The sequence below is a fragment of the Dama dama genome, chromosome 23, assembly GCF_033118175.1.
Source record: "Dama dama isolate Ldn47 chromosome 23, ASM3311817v1, whole genome shotgun sequence".
Lineage (NCBI taxonomy): Eukaryota > Metazoa > Chordata > Mammalia > Artiodactyla > Cervidae > Dama > Dama dama.
Window position 1 is genome coordinate 25,315,204 of NC_083703.1, and position 17,117 is coordinate 25,332,320.

Below are 17,117 nucleotides of genomic sequence, written 5' to 3' on the forward strand. Positions count from 1 at the left end.
ACTATAGCCCATCAGGCTCCTCTGTCCACGTGATTCTTGAGGCAAGAACACTGGAGTAGGTTGCCATGCCCTCCTCCAGAGCATCTTCCCCAACCAGGGATTGAACTTGAGTCTCCCATGTCTCCTGCATTGGCAGGTGGATTCTTTACCACTGAGTCGCCTGGGAAGGCCCACCCCCCGCCCCCCACATATATATACATATAATAAATGAATCACAACATTGTAAATCAACTATACTTCAATTTTTAAAAAGTCTATTTTAGAATTGGGCTTCGTCTATAGGTTACTTCTAGTGTGAAAATGAATGACCTAGTACTAGGAACAGATTCTTTTACCTCCTTTATCCATCTGGAAGTGACTAGCTACTTGGATCTTCAGCTGTGATTGTTCCTATGTTCCATCCATGCCCACAGTGGTCAGGTTAATAGATTCCTCCCAGGAGGAATGAGTCACCCTCCTCTAAAATTTTCACTTGCCTCCACTATAGCTCAACCATATTGCATGGGAGCTGTTTGTTTACACATCTATGTGTCATACTACATTGAGCTCTTTGGGTTCAAACACTGTCTTATGCTATCAGCCTCTAGCAGGGTTCCCCCTGTACTGTCTCCAGAGCTAAGATCAGGGATTCTAAAAAAGCTAAGTTCAAAAAGGCATGTTACAGCAGCATCAAAGAGACAAAGTGCATCTACCCCAACATGTACTTACAACATAATTGAAGGATGTATCGGCCAGCACTGCAAACTGACGAAATAATGTGTGCCTAGTGAACATCTCATTCTTAAGGACATGAAAGCTGAAATAAAACATGCAATAGAATTGAAATGAGCAGAGATCATAGGAGAGAGCAAATTGGTACTATGTTCATGTGATGAGAATCTAGAATTTTCAGTGTAAGAGCAAAGAAATGCAAGTAAAAAATTTTAAATATTACTATGAATTTATCACTCTTTTTGTTTTCTAAAATTATATATTTTCCAACCCTGAAAAGAAAATAAGGAGGAATAGCCTTATTAATACTAGATATTAACATATATCACAAAATAATAGTATAGTAATATCCTGGAAAGGAAAAATAAATGGAATAGAATGGGAACTCTGAAACAGATTCAGGAATATACTAGAACACAGTATGTGAGCAAAGTGGCACCACAACCCACTCCAGAAAGAACTGGAATAAAGACCCAAATATGAGGGGTAAGTCAAGAAGTCTTGTCTAAAAAAGTGGGAGAATATCTTAGTGAAGATGGAGAAAGATTTTCTAAATACATCTAAGGAAAAAATATTGATGGATAAAGATTAAGAATCTCTGTACAATAAAGGACAACATACACAAAGTTCATAGACTGGGAAGAGGTATTTGTAACATCTAAAATTGACAAAGAATTAAAAATAAGAATACACAAACAAATTTCACAAGCTGACAAGAAAGCAAAAAGATAAAAGGAGTTCACAAAAGAGGAACATCCTTTAAAGGGGAAACATCAGATCAATAAAAGCTTTTGAAAGTCAGATACAACCAAATATTAGAACTCAATCCTTGTATCTCTCTATTTTTCTCCAACACTTATTCTTAGCTAATCTCATTTAATCCCATGACTTTAAATACCATCTATACTAATGCATCCCAAATGTATGCCCCCAGCCTCAACTTTCTTCTGAGTTCGAGACTCATATATAATTTGCCACTAGACATCTACCCTTAGGTTACTAAGAGGCATCTTGAATTTCACATATCAAAACCAATTTCCTGACAAAATGCGCTTGCTTGTTTGAAGCTGAAGGCAACTTCATCCTTCCTGTTGTAAAAAATCTTTGCAATCAAACTTGACTTCTTTCTTTCCCCCCTTACTGCCAATCTTTCAATACCTCCCACTTTCAAAACATATCCCACATTTAATCATTTCTCAACACCTCCACATCTCCCATCCCAGTCAAATCACCATCATGTTTTGCCTAAAAAAGGCTTATTGTTTTTGGAGCTCCGAACTTTTCTCCCTGCCTTTCCTTTGGTTTCCCTATGGCCTTACATCAATACAGAAGTCAGAATTATTCTTTCAAGACATCAGATCATTTGGGTCTTTCCTTAGTTTAAGACTCTCCAGTGAGGTTTCAGGGTACCAATTCATTATTCTGAATATTGATAAATAAAGAGGATCAAGCATTTATCTTGCCTCATCTCATCTGAAACTGTATTTCAGGGTAACCAGTTGAGGGGAATGTTTTCTTTGATAGAACTTAGCTAAGAAATGCAGAAGGAAAGATAAAATTGAAGTATTAACAATTTGCCATCCTAATGAAATCTTGACTCATGGTTTGTGATTATTAATGGGTGTTAAGATTATTTGGAGAAAGGTCAATTGGTAAACCTTGACATTCATGAATCAGGCTGATAACATGATTAAAATAACAAAGCCAGACACTAAAGTGCCCTATGATGGGATGCATAAGAATTACCTAGTAGTTTACATGAGGTTGTCTTGCCTAAAATATTGAATCTGAATCTAATCAACTCTCTAGATTTAAGATCAGTTTGTAGGAAATACAGACTGAAGAACATGCTAAAAGGCACCACAGACACATACACACATGTGTGTAAACAATTAGCCAAATCCAGAATGGGGGACATTCTACATAAGAAATGAACACATTTCTCTAGCAAATCAATGGATTGGAAAGAAAGGGGCTTATGTGGGATGATTATAGAAAAAAAAAAAAAAAAAAAGATTTAAAGGATGTAACACCCAAATGCAGTGATCTACCTATTCCGGATCCCAATTTAAACAAACAACTATAAAAGATTCCCTTGAGATAATCAAGAGATTTGAATATGACTTGGTTAATAAGCAATGCTAAAGGATTTACATTGCTAGGTTTATTAGGTGTGGTAGGTGGCTCAGAGGTTAAAGAGTCTGCCTGCAATGTGGGAGACCCGGGTTTGATTCCTGGGTTGGGGAGATCCTCTGGAGAAGGAAATGGCAACCCACTCCAGTATTCTTGCCTGGAGAATCCCATGGACAGAGGAGCCTGGCAGGCAATAGTCCACCGGGTAGCAGAGAGTCAAAATAGAGACATAATTGAGCGGCTTCACTTTCACTTTTTCACTTTCACTAATGACCTAGTTGGCATGTAAAAGAGATTTTCTCATCAATTAAAAACAAGAGCTCCTGGGTTGGTGAACATGTGGAGATATGAGAGCAACATTGCCCAGGGAGCATGAGTTTTGAGAGCCCTCCCACAAACTCTGCCCTGTGCATCTCTTCCATTTGGCTGTTCCTGAGTTATATCCTTCTAAAATAACCCGGTAAAATGAAGTCCCAGAGTGGACTTCCCTCAAGGCCGAAATGTTGGAGAAGTTTATTCAGGGGACATGAGTTCGATCCTTGGTCCGGGAAGATTCCACACGCCATGGGGCAAGGAACCCTGTGTGCCACAACTACGGAGGCCGTGTGCGGCAGCTACTGAAGCCCGGATGTCTAGAACCCATGTTCGGCAACAAGAGAAGCTCACAGCGCACCGCAACTGAAGAGTGGCCCCTGCTTGCCTCAACTAGAGAAAGCCGGGGCACAGCAACGAAGACCCAGCGCAGGGAAAAAAACAAAAATGAAAAACGAAGCTTCTAGTGATTTCCCATCTCGGAGCAAAACCTCAAATGTTCTTCTTCTCTGGGCTTTTCTACCACTCGCCCCTGCTCACGTCACTCCAGCCATCTGGTGTCCTTACTGTTTCTGAACACACGAGCCAACGCTCATCCCAGCACTTCTGCACGTGAGGCTTCTTCGGGGGGAGCGGGGGAGTCTCTTCTAAGCAACCAGACAACACGCCCCCCTCACTCATTCAGATCTCTATATCTGAAGATAACTATTATCATGTGCAAATAAGCAGGAAAATGTTTTAATAGGCCTATGGGGGAAGATAACTGTGTGGGTCCGATTAAACCAGTTATCAAGAGTGTCTGTCCATCCTGTTGATTATTTACATTTAAACACCGAGATCGGGAATAAAATAGAGTTTGGAATTTAGTTTTTATTTGAAGTGACTTTGACTACTCTTCTACTTTAGGTCAGTTATTTTGCATTTCTTATTAGAAGCACGTGATGGCATTTTATATTACTTAATACACACAGAAAAATGCTAGGCTCCCAATTTCCTTAAAAGATGATTAGTCACGTTTTTTACAAATAGAATTTGTATATACCACACTATACCTGTTCCTGAGAATTAAGAATTTCTTTTCCCAGTTCTTGCTGATATGTTCTGAATCCTTTTTAATCCTGTAATAAATTTATAGATGGTTATATATATACAGTATGTATTAGCTGCAAATGAACAATTATGAATTATTATTACCAGTACCTTTCTGACTTCCTTTTCTCTCTCTCTAACTTAGACTTTAACACTTGTATTTGCTCTTCCAAAACAAGTTTCTCTTCTTCAATCTTTCAATAGAAAATATATCACAAAGTTAATGAAATGAATCCTGTTTGTATTGTTTTATCCATAAATCTGAAATGTTATTTCTATTAAAAGCATACCATCAAAAATAATTTGAGAACAATGAGTTACATTTACTTGCAAATCCCCATAAATTGGAAGAATGTAAGATCCCATGCCTCCATTTCCCATAAATGATTCACTTCAAAGCAGCCACTCTGAGACAACATTAGGAAGCAACCAAAATTTTTCTTCATCACCCCTGCCCTACTAGGTATCGCTTTTTCTAAATCTCTTCATTAAAGCGGCAGCTGCCCCCAGTTACTATATTTCCTCTCTCTATCAAAACTATCCTCAGGAAAGGATCTGACCAACTCAATCACATTAGAGCTTTATGTTATTTCCCAGTATTGCTTATATTTTACAAGGGGATGAAGTTTTGGCATAGGAATGAATCTATGACAGTGGAATTATAGGCATGTCATGAAATAGGTTTCTTTGGATGCGGCAGGGAGATGCCCCAGAATCATACTTATAGAGGCAATCAGGCGCTCTGTCTCTTCATTAGATTGATCCTTGGTGTAGCTTTCAAAGTCATTGCTACTTTCTCAGAATAGTCAGCATCCATATAAATAATATTTAGGTTAATAATAATGGTCACATTAGTCATTACTATACCTTAGCCACTGATGGTTGCATCTTTTCCCCATGCATCACAGCAGGTACTGCATGTGTAGCCTGGAGAGAAAAGAAACTAAGGTAAATATAACATTTCATATCAAGGCATAAAGATGTGGTTTTTCTGTAGTTTAGAGAAAGGCAAATGAGAAAAATTATGCCAACACTAGTTCCATAGGGATCTTGACTGCCTCAATTAATTTACAAGACTCAGGGTTTACACACTGTATTTGCAATTGGACAGTTACAACTGATTAAAACCAATGTTCCCACTATTGCTTTTTAAAAAATTTGTTTTAATGCATTACTCTGAAATTGTATATGGGTCATTGTACCACTATGTATATATTTTTAAATAAGCAGGCAGTTATCACCCAGTGAAGTCACAAGCTTTAAAAAAAATTTTTTTTTCCTCAACTATCTTTTGGATTACATCAAATGAATCCCAGTTATAGATATAAAAATGCTGTATTTCAAAATGCTTAAGTAAATCACTTGTACTTTTTTGTTTTTTAGACTGTAATGCATTATTTGCTTATTTATTTAATAATAAATAAACTTTGTTTTTAAATTTATTTACTTATTTGGCTATGCCGCGTCTTTGGATCTATTGCCTGTCTTGAGGGCGTCAGTACAGCCAAGCAGGGTCTGAAGCCAGGTCTGCTGAATAAAGTGAAAGGAATCCAGCACTCCCCTGAGCAATGAGAAGAGCAATAAGAGGAGAGGATGGCCAGGCAGGACCCTAAGGCAAGAGGCGCTAGTGTGTGGTGAAGGCACAAGGTGACTGCCCAGGGTTCATGCCCAATATTCAATGTAAAATGGCATCTGGGTAATGCAAACTGTCCCTGTCACTCACCTTCGGCAACCTTGTCCATCTAAAAGGTGTCCTGTGAGTGAATGGTTTTAGTAGCCATTGAAGAATTGGGTTGAGTTCAGAATCTGACTCAACAAAAGGTGAACTGGGATGACACAGAGTGCCATGAAACTCGGGAACTGACTTGTCTCAGTAGGAGAAGGAGCCTAAACCCAGCAATAACCATGAGAAGATGCCGTGGGCATCTGTGGAAACCAGTGGACACCCTTTTGGCTCCCACAAAGCAAAGAATGTAGGCTTGAGCCTACTTTACTTACATTTGAAGGGACAGTGAGAATGCGGCTGACATTAGTTGCCACATATAAAAAGTGACAAAATTTGTAATTAATAGTCATAAAAGTTATAATTTTTTGAGTGTCTACTATGTGCCAGATATGTCACACATATTGCCATTTATTCTATATACTAACATTAATTTCATCATCCCTGTTACTTAAGATTTTTAATGATGGAGAAAGCATGCACATTTAAAAAATATAAACAGCAGATAGTATATATGAACATAAATTCTCACTTCTCAGAAGCCAAAGGTTTTGTTTTTAGTTTTTCTCATTGTTATAAATAAATAGTGGCCTTTATTGCTTTGGGTTCTTCACAGATAAAGATTAAGATTTAGAGCATGTATTTACTATATAGCACAGGGAACTATACTCACTATCTTGAAATAACCTGCAATGGAAGAATAATCTTAAAAAATACAGCTGAACCATTTTGCCATACACCTGAAACTAACACAATACTATAGTGTTATACTTTAATTTTATCAATTTTACTTTACAAATATTATTTTATTTTACAATTTTACTTTACAAATTTACTTTTAATCAATTATACTTTAATTTTAAAAAGTAAATAAAAATAAAACCAATGGGAAAAATTTTTAATTAAAAAAAAATAATTTAGAGCATTCAAATTACCTTCTACCTTCTCTCTTTCCTCATATGCTCTATTTTTTATTTGCAAATGTTTAGCTCTTACTGTGGTTGCCTTTATTATGACTTCAATATATGAACCCTTCAATATCATGATCTATGAACCCTCTGCTGATAATTTCTGATTATCTCCTGGCTGATAGGCGAATTCTCAGCAGGGACTTAATCCTGAACTTGACCCTAACCCTCTGCTCTTATCTTAGTTCACTAAACTCTAACTCCTATTCCATCAGTCCCCACGTCTTGCAGAGTTTTCTGGTGGTCCTAGAACTACCCAAATTATTGTTCCCTTGGTTGTCTCCACCCTTCCTGGAGAAAACTACCACCTACCATCACCAGCATAGTGACTCAGTCTCCCCAAGGCCCATGTGGCAGGAAAGGAACCAAAAACAAAACCGGAGGCATAGCAACACTAACTTAACAAAACTGTGAGTCTTCATTCTCATCAGCCTTCCTTGCCTTCCAACATGTGGGAATCACTCAGGTTATGGGAGGCGTGCACTTTGGGGGCTCCCTCCCCCTATCTGTTCTCAAAGAGCACAATCCACTTGAAATGCCTCCCTGACCAGGGCACAAGGAGTACACGCTGCGTACACTGCCATTTGGCTAACAGGGGACCAAAGAAACTGGAGGAATAAGAGCCCCAGACTTTGGAGGGGCTGTATGCAAACGGACCTGCCTGCCAATGCAGGAGACACAGGTTGGATCTCTGGTTCGGGAAGATTCCACATGCCACAGGGCAACTAAGCCCCGTGCCACAACTACTGAGCCCATGAGCTTCAGAACCTGCGCTCACCAACAAAAGAAGTCACCATGTCACCAACAAGAGAAGTAACTGCAATAAGCAGCCCAAAACTATTGAGCAGCCCCCCCTTGCCACAACTAGCGAAAGCCCATGCACAGCAGCAAAGACCCAGTGTGGCCAAAAGTAAAAATCAGTGAATAAATACATTAATTAAATGAAATAAAAAGAATCCACAGAAAGTTAGGAAAACAAACTGGCAAAGCAAAATAAGTTTCCACTGAGAAGGACATTTATATTTATTTCACTCTATCTGAAGTCATATCAGTAGTTGAAAGTTTATTTTAAAAATTGATTCTGTGTTTAAATTCATGTACAGTAAAAGTTAGTTCCAATTTTCAAGGCTCCCTTTTCCTGACTCTCACATAATGATCAACTCTGTAATAACTAGAGGTAAAACCCTACTAAAGCATATCTTATGTAAAGCAAATAATTATTCAATCTCTCCCAAAGACAATACTCTTAGCATGACAAAGATAGCTTCTCTTTTCATCAAAAAAAAAAAAATGTACTGCATGTAGACTAGAGTGTTTGCTCTCCAGTTTGACTTGAACTTTCAACTCTGCTGTAGCACGTTATATTGAATCCTGACTCTGTCCACATTAAACTGTCATTTTGTTTTGCCAGCTGCTGGCATTCCACTTTCACTGGAATACATGTGCTGGTCTTTCTGTGGCTACTTCATTGACAGGTGCAAACACCGGACTGCTAAACAATAGATAGAGGTGAAAATGAGTGGTAATAGAAAGTAGATAACTTCCTAAGTAGGACAATGTACATTAAATTATTACAAGGAAAACCAAACACTGTGACTAGAAATAATTCATTATAAATATTTCTCATATTGTCTTGAATTTACTTCAGGGAGATTCTTTACCATCTGAATCACCAGGGCTCTTTATATATATATAAAACTAAAATCCATAAAATTAAGAAATAAGCTTTATTCATAACAGAAATCATGATTCTTAAATGTTTCCCATATTTAAGCATTTTCAACAGGTTAAAAACCAACATTCAATAAATATAATCTAAATCTGGAATCAGTAGCCAAGGTTTCTATTAATAATAATAGAAGCACAATTATGTTTATTAGCTGTCATAAGATCAACCGTATTCCTTATCCTTCCCCCTTTCTCCTTTTGTTCTCAATCAAAGAATCATTACCTTCTTTAATTTCTCCCAATTTCCACAAACATCCCTCTTCTTAAACTTGGGCCATTCCTTCTGGATTTAATACCTCCTTGAAATCTCTCCTTTAAACCAGCAAATATATTACCATCAAAACAATGTTTCTAACTCAGGAAGAAAGATGATTTTCTGTCTCTAAAATTTCATTAATCTTGACTTTCATATTATCATTTTTTTCTAATTATCTTCTAAGCAAACTACTATTTTTGAACACTATTGTGCCAGTGTGTGGTGGGTAGTGCAGTGGGGGAGGAGGGGGATGGAATGGAGGAAAACACAAGGGTAGGAAGAGAGGAGGAAGAGCCCCTGAATAGAAACAAAATGGTAAGAGACCATTAGCAAATTGACAGAAATTGCTTAAGTAAACTGTTACTTCTGTGGAGCGAAATACTGTATGTAATTGATTACCTATATATTATATATTCAGTGGCACTGAACAGCCGTGTGACTGAGGGGATCTCAGTTCCCTGATGAGGGATTGAACCTAGGTATCCGCAGTAAAAGCCAGAATCCTAGACAAAAATGTTGTGTATCTTAATCAGAATTCACTTGTATATTTTCAGCTAGAGAGACATATCACCAGAATTACTCCTTAGGTTGTTCAGGCTCATGTCTATCAGTTCTGGTGGTGTGAAGTCTAATATGGGTTCACCGTAATGTTTTCAGCCACTGAATTAACTGGACTCCATGGCACTTCATGGCCCTGGTTACAATAACTCCTTGTTCTATTCTGCATAGAACAGAGCACTATCTCCCACTTAGAAACTTGTGAAGGAGATCTTCAGGCTATTTTCAAAATTTTCAAAAAGCCTAAAAATCAGTGTACCTTGATTCCTTAATAAGGTTGCATAGGCTAACAAAATGAAAGACCTCTTTGGATTTGGCTGGCATAGAATCAATTCAGAGAGCTATCCTTAGTTACCTAAGGCTGACTGGAAATGCAAGTTAGCAGGTAACAGGTGAATAAGGGGAAATGAGTAGCTTTCCTTTAGTTAGTTCATGTTTCTGAGGAACAGAGACCACACTGAGGCATTCCACGAAGAAAAGTCTATGAAAATACATTCCTAGAGAAAAGGAAATTGATGTATGCCATAATTTATAAAAACGAAACCCTTGGATTTGAGGAGAAACCTGGGACCTAGGACTGCAGAGGTCAGGGCTGAAGAAAGTGACAAGGTGGAAGAGTTGGATCCAAAGAGGATGGCCAACAGTCCAATGCTGGCATCCGGGGTGGGGTGTAGCTACCTCAGGCTGATCCTGGGGAGTGTTGGTATTGAAGTTGTTCTGTGAGGTCTATCTGTGATTGAATTCACAGCAGAACTGGTGGATGCAATGATGGCAGTTAGATGAGTGACAGCATGTCAAATGGTCAGGGGGTGAGACCCAAGTCTGGGCAGTGTCAGGGCTCTGACCAAGTGACCTGGTGTTCGTGACTGGCCCCGACCTCCAGGGAGAACTGAGGAGAAACCCGTAGCTAAAACCCAGGAAAGTGGAATAAAGCAACACGATGCAGTGAGGAGTCAGAAGACTGCCCTGGGAGCTCCTGAGTGACATTTCCTGCTACTACCAGGTGATATTATTAATTAATATTAATAATTGTTAATATTATAAATACATGTCAGGACCTAGTGTCTGCCCCATGGTCCAGAGTGTCTACAGAAGAATAGAAATTGATACAAATCTCTTTTCCCCCTGGTTTCCATAGCAATATCTTAGGGCTTTAAATTAAATTACACTAAGATATCATAAATTTTATAAGTAAAATATTATCATTGTTCCCCAATGAAAATAAACAAGAAGCAAAGCGTAAAACCCTTCAAGTGATTTTTTTAACAAAAAAAGTTTTTCATTTGTGCAAGAAACATCAGAGATTATTTTCACCAAAATATTTTCAGTTCCAAATATACTGTGAGTACTTATTTATCATCAAGCTACTTAGAATAATATAATACAAAAGTCAAAGCCACCTTTTGGCTGAATTTTGAATATGATATGTCTTCAGTTTTTCCATTTTGGTCTCTGACAGCAGAATCTAAAGATGCATTCACTTTAGTGGCAAATAACGAATTTGATTTTAAAATAAAAACAAGTAATTGTAGTGTATGATTTCAGTTATCTCTACATTTTAAAGTTATTTCTATTTGGGCCTTCCCTGGTGGTCCAGTGGTCAGGACTCGGCGCTTTCACCGCCATGACCCCCAGGTTCAGTCCCTGGTGGGGAAATTAAGATCCTGCAAGCCTCTTGACATGGCCAAAAAAAAAAAAGAGTTATTCCTATTAGGAAACAAAGATTCAGTATGATTAGGAAAAATTTTGTTGTGTCAACATAATCAATGGGCTTCCCAGGTGGTTCCAGTGGTAAAGAACCTGCCTGACAATGCAGGAGACATAAGAGATACCGGTTCGATCCCTGAGTTGGAAAGATTCTCTGGAGGAGGGCATGGCAACCCACTGCATTCTTTCCTGGAGAATCCCATGGACAGAGGAGTCTTGTGGGCTACAGTCTATAGGGCTGCAAAGAGTCAGACACAACTAAAGCGACTTAGCATGCAATCTATCAAAATACAGTAAATTCCCTCTGACAGCCTCTGAAGACTGTATACGTGTCCAGGACGGTCCCAGCTCTGTATTACTCCACCACCTTGTGGAGGGGTGGGGGTACAGATCAACAAGAAGCAAAATGCTGGCTTTTTCACATAGCTCTGCAGAACTATGAGCTGCCTGCTTTATCAAGCCAAGCCCAGAGGAGAAAAATGATGAAACAATGAACAGATTATACGATTTTCTTCTCTGATGGAGTTTATTTTCCACTTCATGTGCAATTCAATCCAGTAAAAGCAATGTATAGGAGAGGAATAGGGAAAGATCTTCTTTTCATCCACCTTACTTATAATACTCTATACCCATAATAATTCCACATCCCATAATAATAATAATTTTAAAAAGTTACTAGCTTGCAGGATGACTATGGTCATACTTATAAAACTATTGCAAAGTACTTCACCTTGCAGTTCTTGAATTGTTTAAATAATAGTGTTCCAGAGTTTTTATGAAAGTTTTTTTATGCTGTCCAAATTGCTTTGTATCGAGTGAAGTTTACGGATGGGAACACGACTGACTGTCCCCTGTCCCACTTCCCACACGGGAAGGTCCTGGTGCTTTCTGCAGATCTAAGCACACGCCATATGTTCCATCAGCACAGACAGGTGACCCCGTGGAAGCTCAGAAGTCTTCCAGAGAAGCATTTACTGGGCTCAGCCTTAATTCACTAATTACCCTGGAGCAGGGCTGGGGGTGCGGAGAGGGGGAAGCTAGGAACTCAGTTTTAACCTTGTTCTGTGAAACCTCAGTATTTGAAATGTTTTACAGCTATCAAAAAATAAACTTTACACAAAAACGCTGTCCAAACACAAATTTCACGTTGTGAAATCTTTCATAAATGGAAATCAGACAGCAATGTTCCTATCACACTTTTCAGACTGGCTAAATACTCCGTTTATCACCGTGTGCACCACTGGGTGAAGCACGTGTGCTGTTCCCACAGAATGACACAGATTTCAAAAAATAAGTATGATTAATTAGATAAGGTAAATGACTGATGTAAAATGTTCCTGCAGCAAGCCCTCCTTTTGGTCATCTACACATGGTCAAGATGATAAAACCCTTGAGATACAATTTTTAAGAAGTCCGACTACCTCGGTATTGACAAAATATTCAAGAGTTCTGAGAAACAGGAAAATGATAACCAGAGTACATATATGGAGAATTCATCTACAATGAAGAATATACCGCACGGGGAGGTGACGGAAGGGAACACTCACTATAATAGGATTATCATTAACAAAAGTGAATATGAAAGTAATAACAGTGTGCTAGAAAAATATATTTCACATTAAAATCAAGGCAATTCCTATGAAAATGTTAAGTCCAGTTTACGTCATCTCTCCCCTCCCCCGGTCCAATTTTTACTTACTGTTACACATTAACTTCTGAGTCTCTGCAGCTGACAAAATGTACTGTTAAGCTTCAGAACATCTAGATAACAATCATTACGGTCAGAAGGAAAGCCTGGGACACTTAAGAGAAAATCCTCATGACTCTTTCTCAGATATCCTTTCTCCTCATCGTGGTGTTTGTTTTTTTTTTTTTTTTTTTGTCTTCCTTTCATGATACATTTTCCCTGGGGGAGAACAGGCAGTATTTTTGGACTTGTAGCTGGGACTTTGGAAGCTCAGTTTTGATCTGTAAACAGGGGACACTGGAGTGTCTAGTCTGCAATGCTAGGATTGAGTTAGAGCCCTGGGCTTGCTGCAAGGACCAGGCTGCTCTGTCTGGGTTTCTGACCCTGCTCTGCGATTCTCCCACCATGGTCTCAGAACCTCAGACCACAGACCCCTGGCACGCACCCCGATTTCATGGCAGCTCAGAGGTTTCTGGAACACGATGCCACCGTGGCCACAGGCTCCCTAAGTCTCAGGCTTGAACTAGAGCCCTTCACCCAGTAAGGCTGGACCCCCCACCCAGGTTAGCAGGCAGCACTGCAAACTCAAGTCCAGCATTTGCTTTTTGCCTGTGTGTTTTTTTTTTCTTGTGTGTGTGGGCTTCCCCCTGTCCTGCCTCCCTCAACCCCCACTGCCCAAAATACTTCCCAGATCTGGATTCCAAAAAACCTTACTTCCGGAACCTAGTCACTGGTCAGGCGTGCACCATATTCTCCAAGTGTCATTCTCCTCATTGGGAAGTTACATTGGTTTCCGGTTGTTGATACTTGCTAACTCTCTGCAGAGTGGAAGTGCTTATCGAGGAGAGTGTTTTTTTCTCAGCTCCTGGGTTTTCCTTCCAAGGGGAGTGACACCCCACTAAGCATCACGCCTGGCCTCCCTCCACCTCTGCTCCACTGCGCTCGTTCCCCTCCGCTGGGTTCAAGCGGTGAGGCTCCTGCCTGGTGAGTGGAGGGAGGTTGATGCCTTTTCCTGCCCTCTCTGGAGCCAGAATGACACAGTGAGCAAGATTCTCCTCTGTCCTCCTGCCCTGAGTGCTGGAGTGGTAGACTCTGCCCTCTGTGAGAGGAGGAGGAAGAATGTGGGGACACATAGCAACAAGAGGCTGGGAACCCAAAATGTGCTAGTGGACAGACTCTTTCCAGGAAAAGCTGTACCTTGCAAGTACGTGTCACCAATCAGCATCGAAGCTTCCAAATGGTGTGGAAAAGGAGTTATGACCGGTTGCATGATTCACAGTGCCCACAGGATAGATTAATTGCTCAGAGAAATGCAACTATTCCCATAACTAGGGGAGTACTGTGGCAGTCCAGTGGTTAGGATTCTGCACTTTCGCTGCTGAGGACGTGGGCTCAATCCCTGGTCGGGGAACTAAGATCCTGCAAGCCTCTGATAGATACTGGGCAGTCATGAGTTAGAGATTTTACACCTTGAAAGTGCTTGGAAGGTGGCTTCTCTATCTTACTAATTTAACAGAGATCCACGAAGGCTTGGTGACTAAGCCAAATAAACCACCAAGCTAAGCACAGAGGTGGCATCCTCCCGGGTAAGGTAAGGGGCCTGATGAGGACACGCTGGTGTGGAAAGAGCAGCCAGAGCCTCCTGTCCAGATGCCCACAGAGGGGCAAGGAGAATCGAGTGTTTGAGACACTGGCCTTGCTGCTGGACCACAGGAGCAACACTGAGGTTGCAGCAGGGCTCACAGCGCCCTCTGCAGGTGAGGGTGTCACGGGCTGCGAACCAGTCTCACCGTGGGTGGCTCCTCCTTTAAAGTCTTCTTTGGACTCTTGACCCTCTTGGTCTTAGTAGGCGATGAAAGGATGGAGGAAGAACGTGGCCTCAGAGAACTTGCACCTGCACTCTTGGGCTGTGAGGGCCACTGGGTTGAAAGGGTCTCTTTTCCCTTGGTGCTTCTGGGGCTCTGGCACAGAAGAAGAACCATTCTGTTATTAACCATAATGTTATTTTCATTATCTGTGTTTCAGATTCACCTCCCTCTCTTTGGCTCCCTTGCCCTCCTCTCCTGAGCTAGAACCACAGGGTGGAAGTCTTCAGTCCCAAGGGGCCTAGATCTATTCTTGCTCCCAGTTCCACCATCCCTTATCCCCCAAGCCCCAACCCTGCCTGATTTAGTCTGTGGGTGGGGCCTGTTTTTCCATCCCTCCCACTGATGCTCAAGTACTGAGACAAACATACCAACAGATCATTGATTTCTGAAAGTCCCTGGGAAGGTGGGATCTTTGTGGGGTGGGATGAGGTGGTAGCTTGAGCAGTGTTTCATACTCCTAAGAAGGCAGCTGGGGCAGGGCTGGCAGGTAGAAACCACGGGACAGAAGCCAGAAGGGCCAGGGCACTGAGCCTGGGGTGGGGACACCAGTGATACCTCCTGCTCTCACTCTGCCCTCACGGCTCTAACCCCCAGGTCCTCGTCTCCCACTCACATGCTTTGCCTCACTTTTAAGCATTCTCTCCTTCAAACTCAGATGTGAGAAAGTGAAAAGCCTCTGGATGGTGTGTATAGGTTCTTCAACTCAGATGCCCACATATGAGATGAACAGAATAAAGGAAAAAAAAATAAAGAACTTAAACACCAACCTTGACAACTATGGCATCATACTTTCTTCTCATTTCAAGGTCCTCTTTCTGCTTATTAACCTGTGAAATTAAAGACCCGTGTCATTTGTTATCACTTGCAAAGATGAAAAAAGAGAATATGTGGTAAACCTTCCTTAAGCAATGAAAGAGGAGTATTTTAAACCATTTCGCTGCCCAAACTATTATGGGACTATAAGTCACAATATTGAATATAAATAAATTAGAAGAGAAAATAAATTCACTCCCCGAAGAAAAAGTACTTTGTAATAGAGCTTATAGGAAAACATGCAATTGTTTGCTTATGTGTTTTTATTAACATTATTGTGTACCAGGCACTGCACTGTGTTGCTATTCAGCCACACTGCATTAGGCTCTTAGAATAACTAATGCAGACAGAGGAGGCTTGCTGGCTACAGACCAGGGGATTGTCAAAGAGTCAGACACAAATGAAGTGACTTAGCATACACACAAACCTTGTCTTCAAGCATTTAGGTTCTAGCAGAAAATGAGTTTCTAAAATGCTTCAATTAAAAAAAAATTATATATACCAAAAATGTATGCAGTGCAAATGTACGTTAGAAGTAAAATTAATATGACCATCTGACTTGAGAAAGAGAAAAACAGCCATAGTGTTAAAGCTCCCTGTGTAATTGTCATGATCCTATAACCACCTCCAAACCAGGAAACCACTATTCTGAATTTTGTGCTTAGAATTCCCTTTTATTTTCTTGATTAATTTTTTGTCAGGTTTATAGACTTACCACTTCATCCCATTGGTATCCTTAAGCAACATACAAATTTAGTTCTGCTTACTTTTAAACTTTTTTTAAAAAATCATATTTTATATGTTCTCCCTTAATGTGTTCACTTCATAGCTTCTGAGATTAACCCTTGTTGATACTGGAAGCAGTTCATTCATATTCGCTGCTGTATACTATTCAAGAGAACAAGTACAGCATAATGTATTTATCCATTCCCTGTCAATGAACATTTGGGAAATCCCAGGTTTCTTCTTTTATATACAATATGGCTTTAAATATTCTGGAACCTGTTCCCCCAGGCACATGTGCTAGGATCTCCTTGGTGATGTTATATGCCTAGGAACAGAACTTTGGGGCATTATTAAGAGAAAGATAAGCTTCAGCAGATAACCCAAATTTGTTTTCCAAAGTTTCCATAACAACATACATATTCCCCAGCAGTTTATGAGAATTCTTTACTCTACATACTTAACAGCATTTGGTAGTTATATTATTCCTGAAACCAAGCACATTTTCAGTCAATGTTCATTGGTCACTGGGTTTCTTCTTTGGTGAAGGGCCTGTTAAAAACTTCAGCCCGGATTTCTATTGGGTGGTCTTTTCCTCATTGACCTGAAGGAGTTATTCACATATTCTTGAAAACAGCTTTGTGAATACGTAAATGGTGTGCATATTTTTGCAAATTTGTGGCTAGATCTTTCAAATTTCTTTGAGGCATCTTCGGATGAAAAGGGGCCCTTAATTTTCATGGGGTTGAATTTTTTTAATTAATCAATTTATTTGGCTGCACCAGGTCTTAATAGGGGCATGTGAGATCTTTAGTTGTGGCGTGTGGGGTCTAGTTCCCTG

At 40.0% G+C, this 17,117-nt stretch overlaps 1 protein-coding gene across 1 annotated transcript in view; it reads right to left on the minus strand.

The window, feature by feature from the left end:
* The window catches only part of C23H10orf67 (chromosome 23 C10orf67 homolog), a 101,407-nt gene that overhangs the window by 19,857 nt on the left and 64,433 nt on the right, over window positions 1-17,117 (minus strand). The window contains exons 9-13 of the mRNA XM_061125654.1: window positions 15,508-15,567; window positions 14,663-14,833; window positions 4,357-4,439; window positions 4,209-4,274; window positions 709-796 (exon numbers count right to left, since the gene is read on the minus strand). Coding sequence (XP_060981637.1) covers window positions 709-796; window positions 4,209-4,274; window positions 4,357-4,439; window positions 14,663-14,833; window positions 15,508-15,567 — 468 coding nt within the window. The remainder of the gene's footprint in view (window positions 1-708; window positions 797-4,208; window positions 4,275-4,356; window positions 4,440-14,662; window positions 14,834-15,507; window positions 15,568-17,117) is intronic.